The sequence below is a fragment of the Rana temporaria genome, chromosome 9 (assembly GCF_905171775.1).
Source record: "Rana temporaria chromosome 9, aRanTem1.1, whole genome shotgun sequence".
In the NCBI taxonomy this organism is placed as follows: domain Eukaryota; kingdom Metazoa; phylum Chordata; class Amphibia; order Anura; family Ranidae; genus Rana; species Rana temporaria.
Window position 1 is genome coordinate 148,269,820 of NC_053497.1, and position 12,548 is coordinate 148,282,367.

A 12,548-nucleotide genomic window follows, 5' to 3' on the forward strand; every position below is an offset into this window, starting at 1 on the left:
ATTACGCTGAAAAAATTGATGGTGTTCGTCATGGAACATAAGAGCATCAGTGAATAAGCAGTGTGATTTTAGGTCAGAAAATGTCATTGTCCTGTTATCTGGTTAACTGTGGCACACATTTCTTTTTGATTGACTAAATGTACAAAGAGCTCAAAAAACATCAGTTTGATTGAACCTGGCTGTTTTGTTATCACACCTTAGGTACATTCCTCTGTGCAATCACAATGACATTTATTACGTTTATGAAAAGAACAGATTGCGTGTCGATCTATACTCATAAAAAAAAAAAGTAAAAAAAAAAGACAAAAAAAAACAAAGCCCAAGCTGCAAAACCCATTTTCATTTTAGCGCTGCCCTCTGTCTATAGCAGTGGACTCCAAACTGCTATTGCTTTCCTTTTTCCAGCCCGTGGGGCTCTGTCCCCCCCACTATTCTGTCAATTGACATCATCAATGGGGCACCATTTCTTCCATTGACACCAACAGGATTCCATTCCTCCTAATGACAGCAATGATGGGGCACCATTCCTCCAACTAATAGCAAATGTGGTGATGCTTACTCCAACTGATGCCAAGAAAATATCCGCTCCCACTATCCACAGTCCGGCCCCCCTAAAGTCTTAAATATACACTGGCCCTTTGTTTAGAAAGTTTGGAGACTCCTGGTCTCTAGGGTTGAATGGCACCAAGCACTAATCCAGAAGGCTGAGGACAGGCTGTGCGTGCAGGGCGCCCCCTCGGTGACCTGCACTCACTCTGTAATGGTGAAAGAAAGTGCCACCGACATCATCAAGTCTGCTCTCTGAATCTTTGAGGCCCACCACCTGACAGATCAAGACTGAAGGGAACCCTTGGTAATCATAGATGCATCATTTCTATTTTTATAAGTTTTAAAAAAAAACATAGGCCCATCCAGTTTAACCTGTGTGTATGCGATTTGTATTCTATAACAATTCCCATATCCCTGTATATTCAGCTTCCCGAGGAATACAAGTTATCAACATTTGCTAGTACCACTTCCTGGGGGAGGGAGTAACACATTTTAAATGCTTTAATAGTAAAGAACCCTTTCCACAATATAAAGTTAAATGCAAATTTGACCTTTTAAAATAAATAAGTGTACATATTCTTGTCAGGGAAAAAAAATATATCCAGGCTTTAAAGTGGATGTAAATCCTCTCTCATCCTTTCTAACCTACTGCCATAGTGCTGATCTATAAGGATATACATGCCTCCTGCATGTATCCTTACCGGTCAAATATCTCCCCTCTGTCTGTTATGAGACCTGAAAAACAACTGCAGATTCTGTGGGTGGGTCTGTTGTCTGGAGCTCAGTGGATGGAGGCGTGCTCTCAGTAGACTCCCCGCCCACCTCTACACTCCCCTTGTCAACATGCATTTTTTTTCAGGTTTACATCCACTTTAAGTTTAAGAGCTGGTGGCAGTGCCAATGGACAATGATAATGGTGATTACCGCACTGGTGTTACATTGAGAACTACAAGTCTACCTGCCACAGTGGAAGTTGGGACTTGTAGTTCAGTCATTTACAGATCTCTGAACAAATGACATGGCTATGTAAGCAAAGCTCCGCACAGCTACACCGATTTCAAAAGTGACAGTGTTTGCTTAGCAACATGTTACACCTTATATGCAAGTGTAACATTCAACATGTCACAAAAGGTGGAGTAAGCCTCCTTTCTTCTAACCTCGATCCGTGGTCATGTGTCTTCTTCAGAGACCTTAGAATAAACCATTTATTACAATTACTAAAGTCACCTTTAATATATTTGTACATTGTAATCATATCCCCCTCAAACACCTCTGCTCCAGGGTGAATAAGGCAGGGCAGAGATGCTTCGAACCATGTATGGGCAGGCTGAATATACTCAAGTTGATTGATCAACTTGATTGATTGATCAATCAACTTGGGTACAACCAGTCTGCCGCATTTAACATAGCAATCAATAATCATGGTATTTTTCTAGGGGTGTCTTCTCCTGCCAGGAGAATACAATGGCTTGGCGGCAAGGGATTCCCCTGTCAACACTGTCCCTTGTCTGTTTTTTTTTCTTCCTGCCACCCATGGGTGCATGCCAGTTTTTGCTATCTTTGTTGGCTGTGGCTTGGCATTGCATGTTATTGTGAAGTCTGATCTACAAGCACCCCCCTTCCCATCACAGATTCTTCCAGGGAAAACCCTCCTAATGTGTGATTTGCATGTTTGTTTTTGGCACCCACGTGCATAACTTTACATTTCTCAATATTGAACCTCATCTGTCATTTATATGTAAAAAGAGGGAGCGGTCAGGGAAAGGGATGGGCGCAATTAATCCACTGTTGTGTATAGGAAATAATATATATTACCTATATTGGTCATGTACCCAAATGGGTTGTGTTGCTGTAATCTGAACTATTATCGCAAAAAATGTCAGGTAGGAAAATGAGAAGAGAAGGAGGGAAGGGAGAAGGAGAGGGAGAGAAGGGGGAAGGGTGAGGGGGAGGGAAGGGAAAGATTGGGTTTGGAAGAAGATAAGAAGAAAAAGGTAGAAAATCAGCCTGTTGGCTTAAAGAGGATTACTTTTAGCAACACTGTTATGATCAATTAGAGGAATCAATGATACGTTTAAATTATTTATTAGTATCAAAGTTTGTTTGAGGCATTAAAAGTTACAAGTTTAATGAAAATATTATATGTATCAATGGTGGCCAGAATAATATTAATGGCTACCTTCAAAAAGGTAAAAGTACAAGAAACATGCGCAATAAATATAGACAGGACATAGACAAACATTTAACAATTAACGTGATCCGGACACGTTCTGTTCAGACCGATCATGTATCGACACTCTGGATTATATGTCATAATTTGGATGCAAAAGTATAATAACAATGAAGTATGACCGGATATATGTGGTCCCTACTACACCAGCTAAGCTGTTTGCATCTAACCAATGGGGTGTCGATATTTGAGTGATGGGGCTGAACATAGGCTAGGAGGGGGTGGGAGGAGGAGGGGATGGGTATTCCTGGATTGTTAGTGATTGGACTGTTAGTTGATAGTAGATAGACTAAAATGTCTGTTGATGGTTAGTCCTAGAGTTAATCAGGAATCACAATAAAGTCCAGGTATTTTGAAAGGTAAACAATTTATGCTGATCGCTGATCATTTAGTTGTTCAGGGTGACACGGATGGCTTACTTTAGCTGTGTAAGTGTTTCGCTGTTGCTTAGATGCGAAGTATGGCTATACATATATTGTTACATGCTATGTCAGAGTGCACCAACAATGAGTGTAGACATGTTTCAGGCAATATATATTCTGAGGCTAAACGCTATATCCAGTGTGAGAAGCCAGTATGAGTTAGTTTGTACAGCAAGTCATCCCAGATAGGGGAAAAATCAATACGTTACCAGACCATGGTCGGCAGTGTGTATGGAGCGAGTCCGTCTTTGTGCCGCTGCCTGCAATGTAGACCACACAGCCGGGACGGTTCTTTTTTCTCAATCTCCCCCGTTGTGGTAGGCACAGTACTGAAATCCTGCTGGCCAGCTGGGAGATGTTTATCTTTTAGCACCTTGCAGTGATGTTTTCCTTGTTACTGCCGACTCGTACACACAAGTACTGTGTTGCAGCCCGTGGCCCGTGTTGCATTCAACGCGATCAGCGCAATCCGACTCGTACACACAAGTACTGTGTTGCAGCCCGTGGCCCGTGTTGCATTCAACGCGATCAGCGCAATCCACCCGCGTCGGGGCGGCAGACGCCTCCGATCCTTCGTTCACCGACTCCTAGCTTCCGGGGTCAGGTGATCACGTTACTAGGTGACATCAACGCGTTTCGCCAGGCGCATTGGCGTAGCTTCGTCTTGGACGTGTTGGGCTTAGACAGCGGTATAATATTTATACTAAAGGCTGTCCCTGCCCGTCACCAATTAGGGAGAAAAACGGAAGTAATGTTGTCCTGTTGCGGACATAGTAGATATGGTTCAAGTATTGGTTCAAATAGCTTGTTTTAATTAGAACATTATTGTATGGTATGGACGTATGGTTATATTTCTTGTTAGTTCATAGATGAAACAAATCATTATTAGTTTTCTTAAATATAAAGACTATCGTCCATATGTATACGTCCATATGAACCCGAAAAACCCCTCGCTAAGCATTTCGCATTATGTCACAACAGATGCTCGAAAGGCCTGACGGTCAAGGGCATCTATGCCCTTAAACTTCCAAAACGTCGTGGTGACTTTGATAGAGTCTTACTGCAGAAAGAAAAATGGTGGGTATACCACTTGAAATCCTTGACACCCGTCGGACTAAACACGGAACTTAACCTGCAGGTCTTCTTGGACCCCTGACTTATAGACCATGATAGGCACCCAATATGACCAGTCACACTGGTCTTAAAATATCCAGGCCATTAAAAATACCCCCTTCTACTGATGCTTAAATACACTACCACTCCCCCTCTCCCTCCAAAATTATCAAAATTTGAATGTACTCCTGACTCTTTCATATACCATCTCCCTTCCCTTTCCTTCCCTCCCTTCCCCCCTCCCCCCTTTCCAATTTCTACATACAAGCCCAATTATAGGCATCTTGCCGAATTTACACTTACTTTGGACTGTATTGTAGAATAAACATCTCTACTAAGCCATATATATTCTCACATCCAATGGATGATTTACCCCCTATTCTAATTCTTGTCATTACCATCCCTTTATTTTATTTATATTATAATTTTTTATTATTATTTTTTATAATTTCTTATTTATTATGTATTTATTTTTCATTTTTTTTTTTTTTTTTTTTTATTTTCTTTTGCCACCCTGTTTGTCTTTATATGTATCCCCCCCTATTCCTTCCCTCCCCATTTTCAATTTCCCCATCATCCAGAAGATGTGAAAAATATTGAAATGTGGTCTTCTTTAGAACCATACGTATACATATGGACGATAGTCTTTATATTTAAGAAAACTAATAATGATTTGTTTCATCTATGAACTAACAAGAAATATAACCATACGTCCATACCATACAATAATGTTCTAATTAAAACAAGCTATTTGAACCAATACTTGAACCATATCTACTATGTCCGCAACAGGACAACATTACTTCCGTTTTTCTCCCTAATTGGTGACGGGCAGGGACAGCCTTTAGTACAAATATTATACCGCTGTCTAAGCCCAACACGTCCAAGACGAAGCTACGCCAATGCGCCTGGCGAAACGCGTTGACGTCACCTAGTAACGTGATCACCTGACCCCGGAAGCTAGGAGTCGGTGAACGAAGGATCGGAGGCGTCTGCCGCCCCGACGCGGGTGGATTGCGCTGATCGCGTTGAATGCAACACGGGCCACGGGCTGCAACACAGTACTTGTGTGTACGAGTCGGATTGCGCTGATCGCGTTGAATGCAACACGGGCCACGGGCTGCAACACAGTACTTGTGTGTACGAGTCGGCAGTAACAAGGAAAACATCACTGCAAGTTGCTAAAAGATAAACATCTCCCAGCTGGCCAGCAGGATTTCAGTACTGTGCCTACCACAACGGGGGAGATTGAGAAAAAAGAACCGTTCCGGCTGTGTGGTCTACATTGCAGGCAGCGGCACAAAGACGGACTCGCTCCATACACACTGCCGACCATGGTCTGGTAACGTATTGATTTTTCCCCTATCTGGGATGACTTGCTGTACAAACTAACTCATACTGGCTTCTCACACTGGATATAGCGTTTAGCCTCAGAATATATATTGCCTGAAACATGTCTACACTCATTGTTGGTGCACTCTGACATAGCATGTAACAATATATGTATAGCCATACTTCGCATCTAAGCAACAGCGAAACACTTACACAGCTAAAGTAAGCCATCCGTGTCACCCTGAACAACTAAATGATCAGCGATCAGCATAAATTGTTTACCTTTCAAAATACCTGGACTTTATTGTGATTCCTGATTAACTCTAGGACTAACCATCAACAGACATTTTAGTCTATCTACTATCAACTAACAGTCCAATCACTAACAATCCAGGAATACCCATCCCCTCCTCCTCCCACCCCCTCCTAGCCTATGTTCAGCCCCATCACTCAAATATCGACACCCCATTGGTTAGATGCAAACAGCTTAGCTGGTGTAGTAGGGACCACATATATCCGGTCATACTTCATTGTTATTATACTTTTGCATCCAAATTATGACATATAATCCAGAGTGTCGATACATGATCGGTCTGAACAGAACGTGTCCGGATCACGTTAATTGTTAAATGTTTGTCTATGTCCTGTCTATATTTATTGCGCATGTTTCTTGTACTTTTACCTTTTTGAAGGTAGCCATTAATATTATTCTGGCCACCATTGATACATATAATATTTTCATTAAACTTGTAACTTTTAATGCCTCAAACAAACTTTGATACTAATAAATAATTTAAACGTATCATTGATTCCTCTAATTGATCATAACAGTGTTGCTAAAAGTAATCCTCTTTAAGCCAACTGGCTGATTTTCTACCTTTTTCTTCTTATCTTCTTCCAAACCCAATCTTTCCCTTCCCTCCCCCTCACCCTTCCCCCTTCTCTCCCTCTCCTTCTCCCTTCCCTCCTTCTCTTCTCATTTTCCTACCTGACATTTTTTGTCATCTGTCATTTAGCTTTGAGAATTGAGGCTAGAGTCTATTTGCACAAAATACCATGCAACTGAACTCTGTAGGTACAGAGCCTTGAAAAAGTATTCATACCCCTAGAAATTTTCCACATTTTGTTATGTTGCAACCAAAAACGTAAAATGTATTTTATTGGGATTTTATGTGATGGACCAACACAAAGTGGCACATAATTGTGAAATAGAAGGAAAATGATAAATGGGTTTTTAATATTTTTTTTACAAATATTTGAAAAAATGTGGCATGCATTTGTACTCCGTCCCTTTTACTCTGATACCCCAACTAAAATCTAGTGGAACCAATTGTGTTCAGAAGTCTAATTAGTAAATAGAGTCCACGTGTGTGCAATTTAATCTCAGTATAAATACAGCTGTTCTGTAAAGCCCTCAGAGGTTTTGTTAGAGAACCTTAGTAACCAAACAGCATCATGAAGGACAAGGAACACACGTGACAGGTCAGGATAAAGTTATAGAGAAGTTTAAAGCGGTTGTAAACCCTTACATACCTCTTTTACCTACAGATTAGCCTATAATAAGGCTGAACTGTAGGTACTGGAAATATTTCCTAAACCTGCACGGTTTAGGAGATATTTGTCATATATGCTTGCGCAGACGTCATCGGGGCATGATCGTGCCGTTTCTACAGGGCCCCTGCCATGGGTGAAGATGGACACAGCCACCAGTGGGGACATCAAGAGCTTCTTTGCAGGTAAGTGGCACATAATGGGCTTGTATGAGATGCACCTTAATGCTTTTACTTTGCAGAAGAATACGTATCGGCCTAAACTGAGGAAAACATTTTTTTTTATATATTTTTGGGGGATATTTATTATAGCAAACATTTTGGTCCGGGTCTTAAGTGGTTAAAGCAGGGTTAGAATATAAAAAATATCCCAAGCTTTAAACATCTCACGGAGCACAATCCATCATTCAAAAAATGGAAAGTGTATGGCACAACTGCAAACCTACCAAGACATGGCTGTCCACCTAAACTGACAGGCTGGGCAAGGAGAGCAATTAATCAGAGAAGCAACCAAGAGGCCCATGAAAACTCTGGAGGAGCTGCAGAGATCCACAGCTCAGGTGGGAGAATCTGTTCACAGGACTACGATTAGTCGTGCTCCACAAATCTGGCCTTTATGGAAGAGTGGCAAGAAGAAAGCCATTGTTGAAAGAAAGCCATAAGAAGTTCAGTTTACAGTTTGTGAGAAGCCATGTGGGGGACACAGCAAACATGTGGAAGAAGGCGCTCTGGTCAGATAAGACCAAAATTGAACTTTTTTGGCCTAAAAGCAAAACGCTATGTGTGGCAGAAAACGAATACACCATCCCCACCGTGAAACATGATTTAGGTGATTGACCCCTAAAAACACCTAGACCATGAATCTGACATGAGCCCATTTGTAACTGGTTCTTTTTACCAAAAGTCATATTATAAGCATAAGCAATTCTCACCGGTTGGCCTTTTGTTCCCGGCTCTCCTTTGGCTCCTGGAAATCCCATGCCGCCTTCATTGCCACGGTTTCCAGGTACACCAACTTCTCCGGGTAGTCCCCTTTCTCCCTAGAAAACATCAACAGTTGTAAATCGAATGTGTTATTTCAGTTAAGAGTCAACTATATTACTGAGATTAGGATGAAGACAGCAGGTAGAAAAATTCCTTATGCTCAACTTCCCAAAATTTGAGCCTTGGGTGCCCACTGACCTTCATTGAAGGAGCCACTCAGATGCAGCCACTGTTAAGGTATCATGAACGCCGCAATAGCCCACAAGGAAAATGAATCCATCCGTGCTCTTTATGCTGAGCAAAATAAATCTATACACTACCTTCAGGGTAACGTGTATATGTTAATATGTTATTACATTTAAATGCAGAATTAATAAGTCAGTCTTCTCTGGTATATAATGATCAGACCAGTTCAAAGAACAGGGCTGCTCTCTACCATGGTCATTATAGAGTGCCGTGCTAAATGTTTTATATACAGCTGGAGTAAAGCAGAAGTCTTTATGTACACCAACACACACAGGATCAAACCTAGAGCACAAGTTGCATTTAAGGCAATACAAAATGCACCGATATCATACAGGGACATCCCTGAACAACAATAAACTTTCAATACATTGAATCCAGCTAAATGACAAAGGCAAATTCAGATAGGTTGTCATGGGTTACTACAGCTTGTTCTTTAGTCTTTGCCTCAGTAAATAAGCCAATGTTCCAGCTTATGTGTGTTGTGCTTGCAAAGAACCACCAATATGTGTGCTGGGTTCAGCAAAACCAGACCACTCTGATATAAAGACCCAACAAATAGATGCTTATTTGCAAGTCACACTAAAATAATAACGCACAGGTCCAAGCCACACATTGGTATGCATAAGCTGTAACATCCAATGGAACCTTAAAGAGGAGCTGCAGTCTTCTCACATAATTTGTAATAAAAATATCTTTGCCATTCTGAAGCTTCCCTAAAACCACTTTGCATATTATTTTATATATACTGTGATTCTGTACTTGCCAAATATGTTGCAGAAATCTTTCTCCACTAAGTCTGGCTGCATCCATTTTAACAGTGGGCAGCTGAAGCTGCCGCCTGGATTTAAAAACACACACACACACACACACACACACACAGGGGTAAACCTCCAGCCCTGCAGCTCTCATTGGCCCTCTTATGACTTATGCTCCCTCCCTCACTGGCAAACTCTCTCTGTGCATGATGTCACAAGTCTAGGCTTTTTTTTTTACCAGACAAGAAACAGGAAGTGGGCTGTATGAGGTATTTACTGGCAGAAAAAATATATTTTACTACCCAAAGTTAAAACAACAAGGGCAGAAGATTTAATAGATGGAAAGTTGAAAAAAAATTACTGAAGGTCCACTTTAACCACTTAAGGACCCCTTCACGCCGATATACGTTGGCAGAAGGGCAGCAAGGGTCGCGAGTGCGCTTGTGACCTCTTCAGAAGCTCCGTGACCACGGACCCGATCGCCGCCGGTGTCCCGTGATTGGTCACAGGAGCTGAAGAACAAGGAGAGGTGTGTGTAAACATACCTTCCCCGTTCTTCTGTGTGGCAGTGACACTGATCGTCTGTTCCCTGATATAATGAATGACGATCAGTGATGTCACACCTACAGCCACGCCCCCCTACAGTAAGAATCACTCCCTAAGGGCACACTTAATCCCTTAGCGCCCCCTAGTCGTTAACCCCTTCACTGCCATTGTCATTTTCACAGTAATTAGTGCATTTTTATAGCACGTTTCGCTGTGAAAATGACAATGGTCCCAAAAATGTGTCAAAAGTGTCCGATGTGTCCGCCATGTCGCAGTCACGAAAAAAAAAAAAAATCGCTGATCGCCGCCATTACTAGTAAAAAAAAAAAAATATTAATAAAAATGCCATAAAACTATCCCCTATTTTTTAAACGCTATAAATTTTGCGCAAACCAATTGATAAACGCTTATTGCGATTTTTTTTACTAAAAATAGGTAGAATACGTATCGGCCTAAGCTGAGGAAAAAATAATTTTTTTGGGGGATATTTATTATAGCAAAAAGTAAAAAATATTGCCTTTTTTTTTAAATTGTCGCCATATTTTTGTTTATAGCGCAAAAAATAAAAACCGCAGAGGTGATAAAATACCACCAAAAGAAAGCTCTATTTGTGGGAAAAAAAGGACGCCAATTTTGTTTGGCAGCCACGTCGCAGGAACGTGCAATTGTCAGTTAAAGCGACGCAGTGCCAAATCGCAAAAAGGGGCAAGGTCCTTAACCTGCATAATGGTCCAAGTCTTAAGTGGTTAAGCTTGAAAACATCACATTGCAGGCACCCTAGTAAGAACATGCATTGTGGTTGCATGTCACACGCCTAATGTGAACTGCAAGATGAACCCATTACCTGACTAGTGTGCAGGACGTGACGGTTATAAATAAACCAATGTACAGGATTGTCACATGACGGCAGAAAAGGGCACCTGCTTACCAGATGGAAACACTAGGTCCCTCTGCTATCCTGGTGTGACCCAGCTTGGTGTCATGCCTGCCTCTAAGCTATAAGTAAATGATAAACAGATAGGCTGGGACACAACATATGTACTGCTCTTTATTAGATGTTTAGCAACTATAACTAATCACAGTGATGAATTATTAGACATATTACTTATATGCTTAAAGTGGAATTCCAACTTAGACCTAACTAGCCTTCAAACTGCCCCTCCCCCTATGCTGACTAATCTGTTTATGAAAGATGTATATATATTTACCTAGTTTCAGGCTGCTCTGGTCCGATCACGTGATCTCCCCTGTGTCAGCCAGCAGCAGCTGCAGGGGAGAGGAGAGAGTGCTCCGACAATGGCTAGTAAAGCCCGGAGGGGTGTCCTCACTGATAGATTTTAATGGCCTATGTGTTGTCAACACACCCTCCTCCTCCCTGAAGCCCTGCTGTCTGTTACAGCGTGATGAATGTGCTTACTTCATTATGAATGGTAGTTTTACCTGAACGAGCGCTCCCGTCTCATAACTTGCTTCTGGGCATGCGCGGGTTTAAAACGTCGTTTTTGCCCACACACGATCATTTTTTACTACCCGAAAAACGACATTTTGAGAAGCCGAAAAATGATGTGAAGCCCACACACGATGATTTTAAATGACGTTTTTAAAAATTTCGTTTTTTTTCATGCCGAAAAATGATCGTGTGTACGCGGCATAAGTCTAGTGTAACCTCCCATTCCACTAGCCATTGGGGACAGAAACATGGGTATCTATGAATTTGGTCAATTAAGTGAAAAATATGCAGAAATGTGTTCAATCTCTTGTGATAGCTTTTAGTTCCAATCCACCTTGGCTTATTGTCTTTGTCACCTTTCAGGGGACAGGAGGGAGCAGATACCTGTGTAATACAGCTATTTGCTCCCACTTCCGGGCATAGATCACCTCAGTGATCAAGGTGACCTACGCCACTTCCTGCACCTACACTATCCTCCCCCGCTGTCTTCTGGGAGAAACACAGGTCCCAGAAGACAGCAGGAACAAGTGAGAACACGCAGCACGACTCACGCATGCGCAGTAGCGAACCAGAAAGTGAAGCCGCAAGGCCGAGTGACTGATCGGCTTCCGACATTGCGGGCGCCCTGGGAAGGTAAGTGTTCATATATTAAAAGTCAGCAGCTGCTGTATTTGTAGCTTCTGGCTTTTCATTTTTTTTTTCTTAGGAGGACCTCCGCTTTAATCAATACTTTTGGACTTTTGTTTTGTTTTTCCTTCACAGTCTACTGTTCATCCAAGGCCCCTTAAAACACCCCTCATGTTCAAAAGCTGTCTAACCAGAGTCACTGTATTCTACATTATGGATCAAGTGATCCCACCTACAGTTATTACAGCAAAAAATAAACCTGACTGGGGTTCTAATCCTTCCCCACTCTTATTAGGAGAAACTTTTGCCTGGAATGGCACTTTAAGGCTTTGCAATCAGTAATTTTATTAGACAATTAGTTCTGGGTAAGCGTGGGCACATCAGAACTTCTCACCTTGCTTCATGTCACAGCAACTTGGCTAAAGCTGTACCTAAAAAAAAAAAAAGGAGGGCAAAAGACAGCCCAAGGCCCATTGCACGGAAATGGATATATAAAAAAAAAAGATGTATTAAAGCTTTCCTTTACAAATGTCTTTCTGTTTCTTTTTTTTTTTTTCCTTTTTTTTCTGTTTCTAACAGACATAAGACCGTTTGGTAATTTGTGTTGACTGTAGCTCCCACAGGTGGCCAGCTGCTGTCAGTACAACCAATAACCAGAGATCTTGCACTGACATATAGAGGTCTTGAATGTTGACAATTTTTATGATCACACGTGCCCAACTGAACTGAGCTGAGATAATGCTC

General features: G+C 41.6%; 1 protein-coding gene across 2 annotated transcripts in view; it reads right to left on the reverse strand.

Annotated features, from left to right (window-relative positions):
• Positions 1-12,548, reverse strand: part of COL27A1 (collagen type XXVII alpha 1 chain) — a 540,002-nt gene that overhangs the window by 55,211 nt on the left and 472,243 nt on the right. For both annotated transcript variants that reach the window (XM_040324820.1, XM_040324819.1), the window contains exon 49: positions 8,129-8,236. In XM_040324820.1, the coding sequence (XP_040180754.1) occupies positions 8,129-8,236 (108 nt within the window). The remainder of the gene's footprint in view (positions 1-8,128; positions 8,237-12,548) is intronic.